General features: G+C 40.7%; 1 protein-coding gene across 1 annotated transcript in view; it reads right to left on the reverse strand.

Annotated features, from left to right (window-relative positions):
* Positions 1–16,087, reverse strand: part of LOC139947374 (complement C3-like) — a 46,742-nt gene that overhangs the window by 26,895 nt on the left and 3,760 nt on the right. The window contains exons 3-8 of the mRNA XM_071945273.1: positions 14,475–14,549; positions 13,917–13,971; positions 3,651–3,719; positions 3,175–3,466; positions 2,089–2,317; positions 716–940 (exon numbers count right to left, since the gene is read on the reverse strand). Of these exons, the coding sequence (XP_071801374.1) occupies positions 716–940; positions 2,089–2,317; positions 3,175–3,466; positions 3,651–3,719; positions 13,917–13,971; positions 14,475–14,549 (945 nt within the window). The remainder of the gene's footprint in view (positions 1–715; positions 941–2,088; positions 2,318–3,174; positions 3,467–3,650; positions 3,720–13,916; positions 13,972–14,474; positions 14,550–16,087) is intronic.

A 16,087-nucleotide genomic window follows, 5' to 3' on the forward strand; every position in this document is an offset into this window, starting at 1 on the left:
TCCGTATCTGAAAGCTGGGGATAGGGTTAATCCTAGCGTTTCGTGATGTCGACTGCATGTCTCCCTAGAGTAATTAATCCTTGTTCTGTGGCTTGGCTCTGAATCGATTAATCGCGTGACATCATGGACCCAATTGCATGAATCTGCTTACCGTCAATTCATACGCTTACGATCACGATTTCTGCTTACGCACAGGAGCCGAATTTCTGTGCTTGGAGTACGCACGCACACAGCCAACATGTCCAGCTAACCCGTGAAATACGCCAAGTATAATCACGAACATCGCCAATATGTGTTTACGGCAGCAGAGCCACGAAATGAGACCCTGGTCGTTCAGATCTAGAGATCCAATTTTCTTGAGCGGATTTGCCGTGACCAGTTGTCGACTAGAGTCGATTGAGTCTTCTCCAAACAACACAGCTTGAGTGCCAGCACCGGTTGGGAGTTGTTGTATCCACTGTATTAATGTTTAAACATAATTTGTTTGTGCTAATTAATTTGTCAATGCAATTCACTTTATATATTTCATCACAGATTACAAGTAAAAACTGTAAATTGTTGTCCCTGTGTGCACTGAAAAGACTCAAATTTGATACTTATAGACAAAAAATAAAATAAAAAATAAAATAAAAAAATACACTTTAAAAACACAGAATTAATTACAAACATTTAGTAATGGCCCTGTAATCTAATGCATTGAAAGTTACATACTCACGTAAACATTCAGGAACTTTTCGATGGCATCGTTGTGATTGTCTTTGCCCTCCAGGTTGCTGGAAGCGTGCACCTCTATCGGGATTCGCTTTGCCTCCAGGGGAATTATGACAAACTTAACGGCACCAGGTTCGTTGGGGAGTACGTTTATTGTTTTCCCTTCGGACAGTTCGCCTGCTTGAGCTTCGGAACACAAACCTTCTGCTCCTTTTAGGTGGACTGTTACCTGTGCCAGTAAAATAGAAAGTATGTTACTTGTACATAGCCTTGAAAGGCTGTGTAATAGTTTGCTTTTACTTTAAAGCTGAAAATGTGCATAACCACAGCCACACGAATGCGATGCCCGAATGCAATGCAACTCCTGTTCCGGTACCCCGACTGTCTTTAAATAGCACACCACGCTCTCACCCGAAGAAGCACACAAACGCTCGTTTGCACAGTCCCACACACACCGCTTTTCCACACACTGCTATCACCCACAATCCAAGCCCGTGAGTCGTCTGTGCGGCACTGTGCGAGCCCTAAATGTAGCCCGGGCCTAAATGTAGCCCCAAACATGCCCTAATTCCGGGCTACATCTAGGTACATGTTTGGGGCTACATTTAGGTCCGGGCTACATTTAGGTACATGTTTGGGGCAACATTTAGGTCCGGGCTACATTTAGGTACATGTTTGGGGCTACATTTAGGTCCGGGCTACATTTAGGTACATGTTTGGGGCTACATTTAGGTCCGGGCTACATTTAGGTACATGTTTGGGGCTACATTTAGGTCCGGGCTACATTTAGGTACATGTTTGGGGCTACATTTAGGTCAGGGTACATTTAGGTACAGGTTTGGGGCTACATTTAGGTCCGGGCTACATTTAGGTACATGTTTGGGGCTACATTTAGGTCAGGCTACATTTAGGGCTCGGGCTACATTATGGTGCCGCACAGCCGTCAGGCGTGTGTGCACAGGCGCTGTGTGTGAGTGTGATCGTGAGAGTGCGGTGTGCTATTATTTTTATCGTTGTATCGCATTCGGGCGGCTGAGGTTTATCCTTGCTCTATGGTTTTAGCTAGAGTAATTGTCTACACAGCCTCGATCAAGGCTAACTTGTACACGACCTGTAAAATTAATAGATCGTCAGAGGTGCCTTTAAAAATCGTTTCGTTTATGAAAAAAAATAAAAATACTAATAATTAGTAAGACTTGCTTGCAGTTTTCAAATAATATACATAGATGTACACAAATAAAACTGAAGTATGGTAGTCTGGCTAGTAACGTTCAATTTTTTGCTAAGCATAAGTTTTCTGGGCTAAGGAGGCGTGTTTTTGTTTTGCTTACGGGCTTTACAAAATTCGGCCCAGTCCATTATTTTGTTTACACTTACAGGGAGTTCTTCTTCAGCGTAGTTGAACACCGTCACGATAATCTCAATTTGCTCCAACCGTTTGACCGAGTATGGCAAAGCTAAATCTAAGAAGAAGAGCGGTCGGACTCGCAGTTTGGCAGGTTCAGCGACGCACATTAAGTACTGGTTGGATACACCAATGGCTTCCACTACCCAAGTAGTTACACTATCGCGCAGAGATACAGTTTGAAATTTAGAACCGTCTTTCCTATAACGTAAACACAAACAAGCCACAAATTAGAGTTGTGATGTTTATTTTCCGAAACGGTTAACGAGAAGGTTTACGCTAGTGGCAATAATACATCAGTGTCAAAACATTTCGAAGTTAAGGGGTTTTAGAGAGATAATCAGTTTTAACTATAACCCATAATTTAAATATTGTCATAGTATGTCTTTAAGAAGCGTTACTGACGATAACGCCTCTCAGATTGTGTATTCAAATACGGATTCTTCTTCTTTCGACGGACTAATATCGCTCCGTTTTTTTGGCGATACCTCAAAAACGTGGCCACCTTTCGAACTTATTTCTCCCGGGTGAGTTTCCCTGATTCAAATGATTATAACAATCCAACAGTTCCGAAAACTAAAGGTAATCTGATGTCAAGTGTTATAACACCCCTTACAATCTGCCTTGTCATTGGTTTAGAGCGCGTCACATAATAATGTCTTAGATTTACTCGAAACGGCGGCCGTGTGATGGTGCATCGTTTGCCGTGTGACGACTATCACACGGCGAGCAGTACCCAGACGCCTTTTTACCCACCTCGAACACAATCAGTTGTGCATATGCGTATCCGAAACGCGCGTAAGAACGTTACGTGTACAAGGATGATGGAGTGTTATTAAACAAAATATTGACTGCTTTTACTCGTGCTATGGTTAAAACTCCGACCCCCTCGGTGATCCCCGGACCATTCCATTTTCCCTCGGCGGCGCCTTGGAAAAAATAGAACGCTCCGGGGATCACCTCGGAAGTCGTTGTTTTAACCATAGCACATGAAGCATTCACTATTGCTGTATTATACTGAAGTTAGTGTACCAACATGCAATTTTTTGTTAACTTACCCAGTCGTGATGTTGAAGAACATCCAGCTTTCAGGAAAGTCTGATCGTATCATAGCGTTTTGCTCATCGACCAATATATTCAAGGCCTTATCTGCATCACTCCTCCCTTGGTTCGCCGTTGCTTTACTCTTACAGCAGTCATAAAACGCTTCAACCAGGGGGCTGTCCAACGGCAGCCCCTCCCGTCTGGAGAGAAGTTTGGCCCGTCGGAAGCACGGGAAGGTCTTAGGGTCCGTCACATCTCTCAAGCCCATCGTACAGTACGTCCTTCTGTCTCCTTCATAATCATCCACTGCGTTTAAAATTAATAGGGCTTAAACTATTTTTTGTGACGTCACGCTATTGTTGACAGTGTATATTATTTTTACGAATCTACACTTCGTTACTTCGTTGCGCCTTTTCAAAAAAAGAGTAAGTGTTTACTTTGTCTTCATTAGTTTGTTTGACCCTCTACCTTCTATTAACTTCATACTTACAAATACTGCTAGTCTCCTCTTCTGACACCGACCTCTTGGCTCTCTGTACAGCTTGAGGACACTCAATTTCTTGAAACAATAACAATAACAATAACAATAACGATAACGATAACGATAACGATAACGATAACGATAACGATAACGATAACGATATCGATAACGATAACGATAACGATAACGATAACGATAACGATAACGATAACGATAACGATAACGATAACGATAACGATAACGATAACGATAACGATAACGATAACGATAACGATAACGATAACGATAACGATAACGATAACGATAACGATAATAATAATAATAATAATAATAATAATAATAATAATAATAATAATAATAATAATAATAATAATAATAATAATAATAATAATAATAATAATAATAATAATAATAATAATAATAATTATAATAATAATAATAATAATAATAATAACTAGATGTAAGTTGTTCTCATAACAAAAACAAGGTGTTCGGCTTCCGGCCAGCCACAAATAAAAAAATACAAGCATGTTGGACAATAACAAATCGACAAAAACAAGAAGTAACGCCAACTAATTTTAAATGCAAATCTGGTTTAGACAGGTCAAAAGGTCAAGAGAAGGTCACCAACATTTTTTTTTTAAAGTACTTTTCATTTGATGTATTGATTGTCAAAATTAGCTTTGTGATTGGGGAAATATGAACTGATGACTACGATGACTGGAGAAGATTTGAACGATCATCCGATCAGTTGCTTATTTTAATCTGATTGCGAAGGCAATCAGCCTTACTTACAGTGCTCATAGGTTTAAAATTGTGGACAATCATAAAATAGGAACACAGTTACACTAACAAATGTGGTTTTGAAGGTCGCTTTGAGCAGTAAAGTGAAAGTGAATCATTTGATAATCATAAAATAAAGTATCAGTAGTATATATGAAGGAACGCACAACCCGCGGCAGTCCGGCAAGCGACTAGCGCGCATGCGCGCAGCGGTGGTAGGCTGGGTGTGCCGACCCAGGCGGAAGTGGGCTAATGAAATTAGGGCGAGCCACGCAGTGGTAAGGGGTTTGTCCCACGGCAGTGTTCGGGAGGCCCGAAGGGCCGATATGTGGGGTAGGGGGTTAACATGATGCATGGCATTATGTTGAGTGGTGTTTGAAAAACACCTCAGTAGTTGTCTCACGACAGTGTAACTGAGTGCAAACCGTTATTGTTTGTACTCAGTTCGCGGTGCGTTAGTGATTTTTTAAAATCACGAAGCGCCGCATCACAAAACCACGCAGCACAACCGAGACGTGTACTTCTCGGTTGTATTTTCACGAAGTGAAAACAAAGCGGTTGATTCCACGACGTCTGACAACCGTCGTGGAAGAATAAAAAGGGTTGGTCGAGAATTAGAATGTGTTTATGTACATGTGTGTTTGCAGATTCAAATTTATTTATCTCACCCGTTGTCTCTAGTGCTACCCCGTCTGTGTAGCCGGTGTCACCCTTGCATTTGGTGTTATGTATTACTAAGTTAGTCGCTTATTCTGCACTTATTAAATGCTTGAAGTCAACTACTGTGTGATCAAAATGGTGGACGGAGTAGTGTCATGTGTTTGTGTAATTATGGTTAAATTCAACGTGTGTGTGACTAAGATGGTGGACGGTGTAGAGTCATGTGTTTGTGTAATTATGATTAAATTCAACGTCTGTGTGACCAAAATGGTGGACGGAAAAGTGTCATGTGTTTGTGTAATTACGACGGAAGCGGCTGATGTTCACACAGATTTTAATAAATTCGACGGCTGTGTGACAAGGGGACGGAGTAGTGTCATGTGTTTGTTGTTTTTTTTTCACTGATTGATATTTGCTGTAACCTTTTTATGGATTTTGTTATTTGCTGGAACTTTTTAATGGACTGCTGTAACTTTTTAATGGATTGTTGATGTAATTACGCATTTGGTTGTTTTTGTATGGATTAATTTTCATAATAATAAAGCGCAATAATAAGTTCAATAAATTACTATTGTTATAAGGTGGTGGAGTACTTTGTATGACGTCACATCCCATTCCCGAACATGTCTGGACAAGTTCCTTATTCGTCCAACTGACGTCATATCCTGTTTCCGAACACGTCTGGACAAGTTTCTCATACGTGCTCGTATACTCGTTCTGGTTAGTTGATTGGTCGAGGACGTCACACCCCTTTCCCGAACATGTCTGGACAAGTTTCTCATACGTGCTCGTATACTCGTTCTGGTTAGTTGATTGGTCTAGGACGCCACACCCCTTTCCCGAACATGTTTGGACAAGTTTCTTATTCACCCAACTGACGTCACATCCCATCTCCGAACACGTCTGGACAAGTTTCTCATACGTGCTCGTATACCCATTCTGATTAGTTGATTGGTCTATGACGCCACATCCCATTCCCGAACGCGTCTGGACAAGTTTCTCATACGTGCTCGTATACCCATTCTGATTAGTTGATTGGTCTATGACGCCACATCCAATTCCCGAACGCGTCTGGACAAGTTTCTCATACGTGCTCGTATACTCGTTCTGGTTAGTTGATTGGTCTAGGACGCCACAGCCCTTTCCAGAACATGTCTGGACAAGTTTCTTATTCGCCCAACTGACGTCACATCCCATCTCCGAACACGTCTGGACAAGTTTCTCATACGTGCTCGTATACCCATTCTGATTAGTTGATTGGTCTATGACGCCACATCCAATTCCCGAACGCGTCTGGACAAGTTTCTCATACGTGCTCGTATACCCATTCTGATTAGTTGATTGGTCAATGACGTCACATCGCATTCCCGAACGCGTCTGGACAAGTTTCTCATACGTGCCCGTATACTCGTTCTGATTAGTTGATTAGTAAACTGCACCAATAAAGTATCTAAACACTTACAAATGGTCAGATTTATCGGAACCTAAAATAGTATACAAACAAATAATTATTCATTTTTATTCACCGTTAATTTCTGCACATGTTGACACCTATTGTGTTCCGCTACGATGTTGTTTGGTGGTTTTATGGGCACTTGAGTGGCTTAAGGTCGAATTTCAAAAGTTGCAAAAGCCCCTATTCATCCCAATTCCAGAAGGGAACTCTCGTAAGCATCACACACAGACAAAATCAAGACAAAAGACACAAACTCGTTTCGTTTATTTGACCATGAAATTTACTGCCGTATCTTTAACTCTAAAACTGCTGATATCCTGTCCTCAGTTCTTAGTGTGTCCTCCATCACTGTCCTGAACGCCAAGGAGTCGTCTTCTCATACTCCCAATGAGACCTCTGATCTGTCCCTGGTCAATCCCCTGCCATTTCCTGATCAGGATGCGTCGCAATCCCTCGAGAGTGATGTCAGGCTAGATGGACTTGTTCACTTTCTTCTGCGCAGAATTCACCATCGGACGGCCACTCCTTGGCAGGTCGTCCACATTTCCCTGAGTTTGGTAGCGATTCCACCATTTACTGACCGTAGCTTGAATAGGGGCTTTTGCAACTTTTGAAATTCGACCTTAAGCCACTCAAGTGCCCATGAATCCACCAAACAACATCGTAGCGCAACACAAGATGTGTCAAAATGTGTAGAAATTAACGGTGACTCGGAAAGAATAATTATTTTTTGGCACACTATTTCAGGTTCCGATATATCGGACCATTTGTAAGTGTTTTGATACTTTATTGGCGCAGTTTAGATTCGTCTGTGACGTCACATTCAATACAAAAAAAAAGTACCCTGGTTGATTAAGCTTTGTTAAGCAACTATTATTATGTAGATTATATGGTCTGTTAAAGCATTTGTCTAAACAAATGATATGTTTTGAATTTGAACAGTAAAGACGATCACTTTGAAATCCCGTTTCTTTTCATTTTGAGTTCCTTGTCCAACCGTGTTCGGTATTGGGATGTGGTGTCATTGACCAATCAACTAATCGGAACGGGCACACGGACACGTATGGGAAACTTGTCCAGACGCGTTCGGGAATGGGATGTGACGTCACAGACCAATCTACTAATCAACTAATCAGAACGAGTATACGGGCACGTATGAGAAACTTGTCCAGACGCGTTCGGGAATTGGATGTGGCGTCATAGACCAATCAACTAATCAGAATGGGTATACGAGCACGTATGAGAAACTTGTCCAGACGTGTTCGGAGATGGGATGTGACGTCAGTTGGGCGAATAAGAAACTTGTCCAGACATGTTCGGGAAAGGGGTGTGGCGTCCTAGACCAATCAACTAACCAGAACGAGTATACGAGCACGTATGAGAAACTTGTCCAGACGCGTTCGGGAATTGGATGTGGCGTTATAGACCAATCAACTAATCAGAATGGGTATACGAGCACGTATGAGAAACTTGTCCAGACGTGTTCGGAGATGGGATGTGACGTCAGTTGGGTGAATAAGAAACTTGTCCAGACATGTTCGGGAAAGGGTGTGGCGTCCTAGACCAATCAACTAACCAGAACGAGTATACGAGCACGTATGAGAAACTTGTCCAGACGCGTTCGGGAATTGGATGTGGCGTCATAGACCAATCAACTAATCAGAATGGGTATACGAGCACGTATGGGAAACTTGTCCAGACGCGTTCGGGAATGGGATGTGGCGTCATAGACCAATCAACTAATCATAATGGGTATACGAGCACGTATGAGAAACTTGTCCAGACGTGTTCGGAGATGGGATGTGACGTCAGTTGGGTGAATAAGAAACTTGTCCAGACATGTTCGGGAAAGGGGTGTGGCGTCCTAGACCAATCAACTAACCAGAACGAGTATACGAGCACGTATGAGAAACTTGTCCAGACATGTTTGGGAAAGGGGTGTGACGTCCTAGACCAATCAACTAACCAGAACGAGTATACGAGCACGTATGAGAAACTTGTCCAGACGTGTTCGGAAACAGGATATGACGTCAGTTGGACGAATAAGAAACTTGTCTAGACATGTTCGGGAATGGGATGTGACGTCATACAAACTACTCCACCACCTTATAACAATAGTAATTTATTGAACTTATTATTGCGCTTTATTATTATGAAAATTAATCCATACAAAAACAACCAAATGCGTAATTACATCAACAATCCATTAAAAAGTTACAGCAGTCCATTAAAAAGTTCCAGCAAATAACAAAAATCCATAAAAAGGTTACAGCAAATATCAATCAGTGAAAATAACAACAAACACATGACACTACTCCGTCCCCTTGTCACACAGCCGTCGAATTTATTAAAATCTGTGTGAACATCAGCCGCTTCCGTCGTAATTACACAAACACATGACACTTTTCCGTCCACCATTTTGGTCACACAGACGTTGAATTTAATTACACAAACACATGACACTACTCCGTCCACCATCTTAGTCACACAGACGTTGAATTTAACCATAATTACACAAACACATGACACTACTCCGTCCACCATTTTGATCACACAGTAGTTGACTTTAAGCATTTAATAAGTGCAGAATAAGCGACTAACTTAGTAATACATAACACCAAATGCAAGGGTGACACCGGCTACACAGACGGGGTAGCACTAGAGACAACGGGTGAGATAAATAAATTTGAATCTGCAAACACACATATACATAAACACATTCTAATCCTCGACCAACCCTTTTTATTCTTCCACGACGGTTGTCAGACGTCGTGGAATCAACCGCTTTGTTTTCACTTCGTGAAAATACAACCGAGAAGTACACGTCTCGGTTGTGCTGCGTGGTTTTGTGATGCGGCGCTTCGTGATTTTAAAAAATCACTAACGCACCGCGAACTGAGTACAAACAATAACGGTTTGCACTCAGTTACACTGTCGTGAGACAACTACTGAGGTGTTTTTCAAACACCACTCAACATAATGCCATGCATCATGTTAACCCCCTACCCCACATATCGGCCCTTCGGGCCTCCCGAACACTGCCGTGGGACAAACCCCTTACCACTGCGTGGCTCGCCCTAATTTCATTAGCCCACTTCCGCCTGGGTCGGCACACCCAGCCTACCACCGCTGCGCGCATGCGCGCTAGCCGCTTGCCGGACTGCCGCGGGGTGTGCGTTCCTTCATATATACTACTAGTATCACTCAAACTAATGGCAGTTGTTTGTGACATGATAGGCCTAGATAATTATATTTATACAATCTATTTATTGCATAACATAACAATAACAAATAACTTGTGGGTTTACCAATAAGCTTGGCGTATGAACTTTGGCTTATTATAGTGGAGTGCACCCTTCTGGGCGTTCTCAGTTAATAATATTTAATAATTTTAGCAATTTTATAACACTGGGGGTTGTGTCATTGTTATAACAGTGTAGCAAGACAACCAATTGCTTGGGCCTTATACTTTAAGCATTCTGCAAACTAATTGTAAGAGTACTTCGAATGTTTGTATTGTAACATCCATGTCTGACATGTGGAGGTAGAAATTGATTAGTTAATGTTACGTACGTTCCTAAGACATAGAGAACGTTCAAAATGGCTCATGTAATTCGAGAAAACAAACCCTTCAAAATATTAAACTCGGAATAACTTGCATGGTTGTTTTAATAAATAATCAGAAAAAAATGATGATTGTACTAAGTTCAATAAGTTATAGATCGTGTAATACAATACTGCCGTGAGTTCCGCGGGTTTCAAACGCCCTTTGTACAATGGGGGGTGGGGGCGGGGAGGGGTGGCCGGTCGATGTCACGTCTCTGCTTCTCGGTGTTAGATCAAAACATGACCAATGTTCGTCTTTCCGATGATGTATCGATTGTAATAATCCATCATGTAGATCAAACGTTATGATTTTGTATAACTACGAATTTGTATAACTTAAGAATGGATGACGTCATCATGACGTAACTAACACAGTATTCCACTCCTAATGCATATCCAACTATGTGCAAAGTTTCAAGTTCATACGAGTTTGGGAAGTGTGCTTTTGTTCGAGGACAAGAGTTGAAGAGAAGAAGATGAAGAAGTAACTAGACTTAAGTTTTTGTCATAACAAAAACAAGGTGTTCGGCATCCGGGAGTACAACAATACAAGCCGACTGGACAATACAAAGCAATAATTCCAAGAAGTAACGCCTAATCAAAGCATTTTACATGCACTTCCGGTCAAAAGGTAAAGATAAAGTTACCAACATACCCATTTTTGTGAAGTACGTAAATCTCTTTCATATGATGTATAGATTGTCAAAATAGCTTTTGTGGTTGAGAAAATAGGAGCTGATGAGTAATGACGACTGGAGAAGAAACTAACTAACGAGAAGAGAAATGTTTGTTGAAACACCTTGTAAACAGACTACGTACGTAAAACCCTTTCATATGATGTATAGATTGTCAAAAGAGCTTTTGTGGTTGAGGAAATAGGAGCTGATGAGTAATGACGCCTGGAGAAGAAACTAACCAACCGGAAGAGAACTGTTTGTTGAAATGTCTTGAAAAAAAAAAAAAAAAAAATACATACGTAAAGCTCTTTCATGTGATGTATAGATTGTTAAAAGAGCTTTTGTGATTGAGGATATAGGAACTGATGATTAATGACGACTGGAGAAGAGACTAGCTAACCGGAAAAGAATGTTTGTTGAAAACGCCTTGAAAACAAACTGCGTGTGTAAAGCCCTAGCCCTTTCATACGATGTACAGATTCTCAAACTAGCTTCTGTGGTTCAGGACATTGGAACTGATCAATGATGATGACTGGAGAAAAGTCTAACTAACGGAAGGGAAATGTTTGTTGAAAACGCCTTGAAAACAGACTATAAACGAATCTAATTATATCAAAACAAGTTAAAAAAATATATATATATATGAAAACAATACTATTAACTGGCCTAGCGGGTCTCCCATCCAGGTACTGACCGGGCCCGATGTTGCTTACATTCAGTGATCAGACGGGGACCATAGTAATCAACGTAGTATGATGGTAGTCAAAACCAAAAATGTATTTTTGACGGAAATATACAAACAATCCGATTTGAACCAGAAGACAAGGTCAAAATGGGGTTATGTCTGCGAGGCGTTTACAGAGTTTTAGACGACATTTCTGATGGCGTATCAATGGTAAGAATCCATCATGTGGATCAAAAGTTTTTTTGAAATAATAAACTTTGAATTGTGACAACTCAAGAATTGATGATGTCATCATGACGTAACACTTTAGTATACCACTCCTAATGCGTATCTATCGATGTGTGAGGTTTCAAGTTCATATGAGTTTGTGAAGTGTGCTTTTGTTACAGGACAAGGGACGGAGAGAAGAAGATGAAGAAGTAAACAAAAACTAGACATTGAGAGTTTGTGAACAAACTCAAGATGTTCGGTTTCCGTGAGTAAAAGCCTGATGTAAAAAACAAACATTACACCTTGCTTTGTTTTCAACATTTGCAATAAAGTTATAAAAATTGCAAAAATTGTCAACACAGCATGATGACGTCATCATGACGTTTTTTGAGTTCAAGAAGCTAAGTCAATGTCTTTAGTTAAACTCTGACACAAACATCAATAAAGTATATTTTAAGAGAATTTTACTTATTTTTGTTTAAACCAGACCTTCGACAGAATTGTATTATGTATTTGTAAACCATCAAACGGTGAACACTTCAACCTAAAAGGTATTAAATAACGCATTTTCAAAGCGTGGTGTAAAAACAACATATATATAAATATATATATTGCAAATTGCTTCGTCTCAAGATTTGTAACAAACAAAAAATGTCGATAAAACACGATGACAACATCATGACGTATTTTCGAGTTCAAGAAGTTAATGTTCTTGACTAACAATACACCAAGTTCCACCTCAGTCGAACTTTTGGTTTGGCATACACAAAGCTTTGAAAAGTGCACCTTTTAAGCAATACCACGTGATACATGATGACGTCATCAAGCTAAGACTCCACATAGGTTGCTATTATGGGGAAGATTGTGTATACCAATTTTGAAACAATTATCAAAAACTCTGCCACAACAATGTTATAGTACGAGTGTATTTTGAGATGTTTGTAATTTGCCGCTAGAGGGCGCTCTTTACTTTAGTGACATAATCGGTATTATTGTTTTTAAACCAGACCTTTGCCAGAGTTTACGGAGATTTTAACGAGATTTTACGGAGATTTTAACGACTTTTCCGATGATGTTTTGATTGTAAGAATCCATCATGTAGATCAAAAGTTATGATTTTGTGAAATAATAAACTTTGAATTTTCATAACTCAAGAACGGATGACGTCATCATGACGTAACTTAACTTTTTTTTCTCTCCTAGTGAATATCTAACTATGTTCGAAGTTTCAAGTTCATACGATTTAGCGGTTAAGGGACGCAATAACAAAAGGTGTTCGGAGCTATGCTCTGCTCTGCTCCGAACATCTAATAATTAAAACTTATAAAGCGCCATCTATCTAAGACTATACTTATTCCGAGGCGCATAGAACAAACAACGATAGTAAAAACAAAAAGTAAAAAAAAAATACAAGTTACATAGCTTGGGAAGAAAAAAGGGTACGTTGAATACAAATGTTGATTTCCAAATTAAATTGTTGGCAAAAGAAAATGGTTAAAAAACAGACAGAAAGTCAATCATAAAACATTTTGAAAAGGTGGGTTTTTACCAGCGTTTTGAAAATGTCCAGAGACGTTGTAGCTCGTATATGTAAAGGAAGAGAGTTCCAGAGTGTGGGTGTGGATACAGAAAAAACACGAACGCCGTTAGGAATTGTTTGTTTTAGGGACTGTTAAAAGAATTTGGTTTGTAGAGCGAAAAATATATTAGTAGGTGTATATGACACAAAGATCACTGATTTATGAGAATGCTGCAATCAAAACCTTTCCTTGGGACAACAGTTTCACGACCTTTCCCAGTGGAATCATCGAGCGTCCTAGCCTTGTGGCGAGAAAAGTTTGAAAACCTGTTTTTGGTCAACCTTTCGATCTTCAAAAAAATACGTCCCACTTGCTCAAAAAATATTGACTCATGTGAGTCTATTAACAATCTTTTTTTATTTTATCAAATCAGCCGCAAACGTTTTCTGCCAGTGCTGCAGTTGGTTGTACTGTTCTAAATACAAGTTTCTTGTTTGTGTTACCCTTTACAAGTGTTCTTTTAAGTTTTGTTCTTTTAAGTTTTATGACTACGATGCATTGGTTATAACATTGTGATAATGGAAGTGTATGGTTTGTGATACTTTTAAAAAGGCGTTCGTACACCACTTGAAACAATGGCTGGTTATGACTTTTTTTGAAATAACCAGTTTGTCCTACCTTCCCTGTGTGGTACATTCAGAGTAGCAGTGGTCATCACAGTGACTCCGGCATCCTAAGGAAAAAGAAGAAGAAAACAAAACGCCCTTACCGGAAAGGTCCATTATTAAACAACCTTCTGATTTTGGCACAAAAAGCAAGTCCGACACAACAACCTGCTCAGTGTTTACGGGGCATTAAACTTGATGGATGCTCAGTTAGTTTGCATGGGGGCATTGAGCAGCTCTACTGGTTTGTGCATGATCCAATTAAGTCCACTGCCTGGGACAGGAAATACATGGAGATAACAGGTGTAAGTTGTCAGCTTTAATGGAGTATGACACAGACGGGGAACTTTGTTAAAGTTAAGAAAAGCAGAAATGTAGGTCAAATCAAGGAAAAAATTTGCATAGTAGATTTTATGATTTAACTTGTCTGTGTATTTGTGGCATAAAAACAGTCCGGGTTTTGGAATGCAATTATTTAAGTCTTATTGCGTTAGTAACCTGGGGGAAAAATAGTTCATAAAAAAAACCTCGAAAGAAATGTTGGTCTTCTTTAAGAAGAAAAAACAAATACCTTAAAGATATTGGCTGAAGTCTGTCCACCTCCGGGCCCACAGCCTAGATCATATCCAGCCATTCTCTCAAACACCTGCGATGATAAAATATTCAAAACGAGGTCACGTTTAAGGGCAGTGGTCACTTTGTCAATTTATTGAGATATTTCCATTAACATGAACCAAAATGGCAGGTAGTGATCTTTGCTAAAATGTAATGTCATTTGAAATGTTTTAAATCACTGAGTCAGTATGAGTATAACAAATACAATGGAGTAGGGGCCATAGCCCGACACGGGCATTCATCGCTAAACCTTGAGGCAGTTGCGAGCTCTTCTTTCAAGGTTCTTCAGTCTCCGTTCGGCGTCATAATTGGTGCAGGCCTTCCTGGTGTATGCTCTCCAGGTGGTCCTGTCTGATGCCAGGTGAGACCCGGTGGTAAGTAAGGACGTCCTCTTGAGTGTTCTTCTGAAAGCATCCTTATAACGCAGAAAGGGACGTCCTGCACGCCTGGTGCCCTCCTCAAGCTCACTGTAGAATAAGGCTTTCACTGGTCTCTCGTTGGTCATTCTGTGGATGTGTCCGATCCTTTGCAGCTGGCACCACATCCAAACTACCTCGATGTCTTCGACCTTTGCCATCGTCATTTGGAACAAGATCATTTCATCTGATTCGGAAAATTTGGCGAAGGTGACGAAGTTGGACTGTTCGTAGGGTGCGGAGTTGGTGCTGGTACAGTGTCCATGTTTCGCAGCTGTACATTAAGATGGGGATGATACATTGCTGGTACACCTTCACTTTCGTCTTATTTGTGAGGTCATGGCAGTCAAACACCCGTTTTTTTAAGCGCCCGAAGGCACAGGAAGCAGCCTGGATCCTGCTCTTGAGTTCGTAGTTCATATTGCAGTCGGCAGATATATGGCTCCCCAGGTATTTGAAGTGGTCCACGTTATTGAGTGGCTGACCATCAATCTCAAAGGTGACGTCTGGACCGGTACACATAGTCACAGTCTTGTCTTTGTTGATGCTTAGACCAATCTGAGATGCTTTGGCATTGTAGAGCGTATAAGCAGATGTTGTAGATCATCAAGGTTGTCACAAAAGATGGCAATGTCGTCAGCATACTGTGCTTCCCGAATTAGGGCTCGTTGGGTCTTGGATGCTGCCTTCAGTCGCCTGAGGTCAAACAAATCACAGTCGAACCTGAAGCGGACCTTTATGCTGCATTTGGATTATAGGTCAGTGAAGGAGAGATATAGCAGGACTGCCGCAAACAAACGAAACAGTGCTGGCGCCAACTTGCATCCTTGTTTGACTCCGGTTTCGTATCTTACCGGTTCAGTTAGCTCACCATCCACAATAAGCCTGGCAAACACATCAGTGTGAAAAGCTTGAATCATCTTGACAAACTTTTGTGGGCATACAGCTTTGGAGAGTATTTGGTACAGCAGTCGCCTGTTGACACTGTCAAATGCTTTGGCAAAATCTACAAAGGCAATATACATGTATCGCCTCTGATCTCTGCTTTTCTCCATCAGTTGATGTAGAGTGAAAATTTCATCGATGGTGCTCCTGTCAGCTCTGTATCCTGACTGGGATTGTGGGTATAAGGGTTCCAGGATTTTTTGAAGGC

This window comes from Asterias amurensis, chromosome 14 (assembly GCF_032118995.1).
Source record: "Asterias amurensis chromosome 14, ASM3211899v1".
Classification (NCBI taxonomy): domain Eukaryota; kingdom Metazoa; phylum Echinodermata; class Asteroidea; order Forcipulatida; family Asteriidae; genus Asterias; species Asterias amurensis.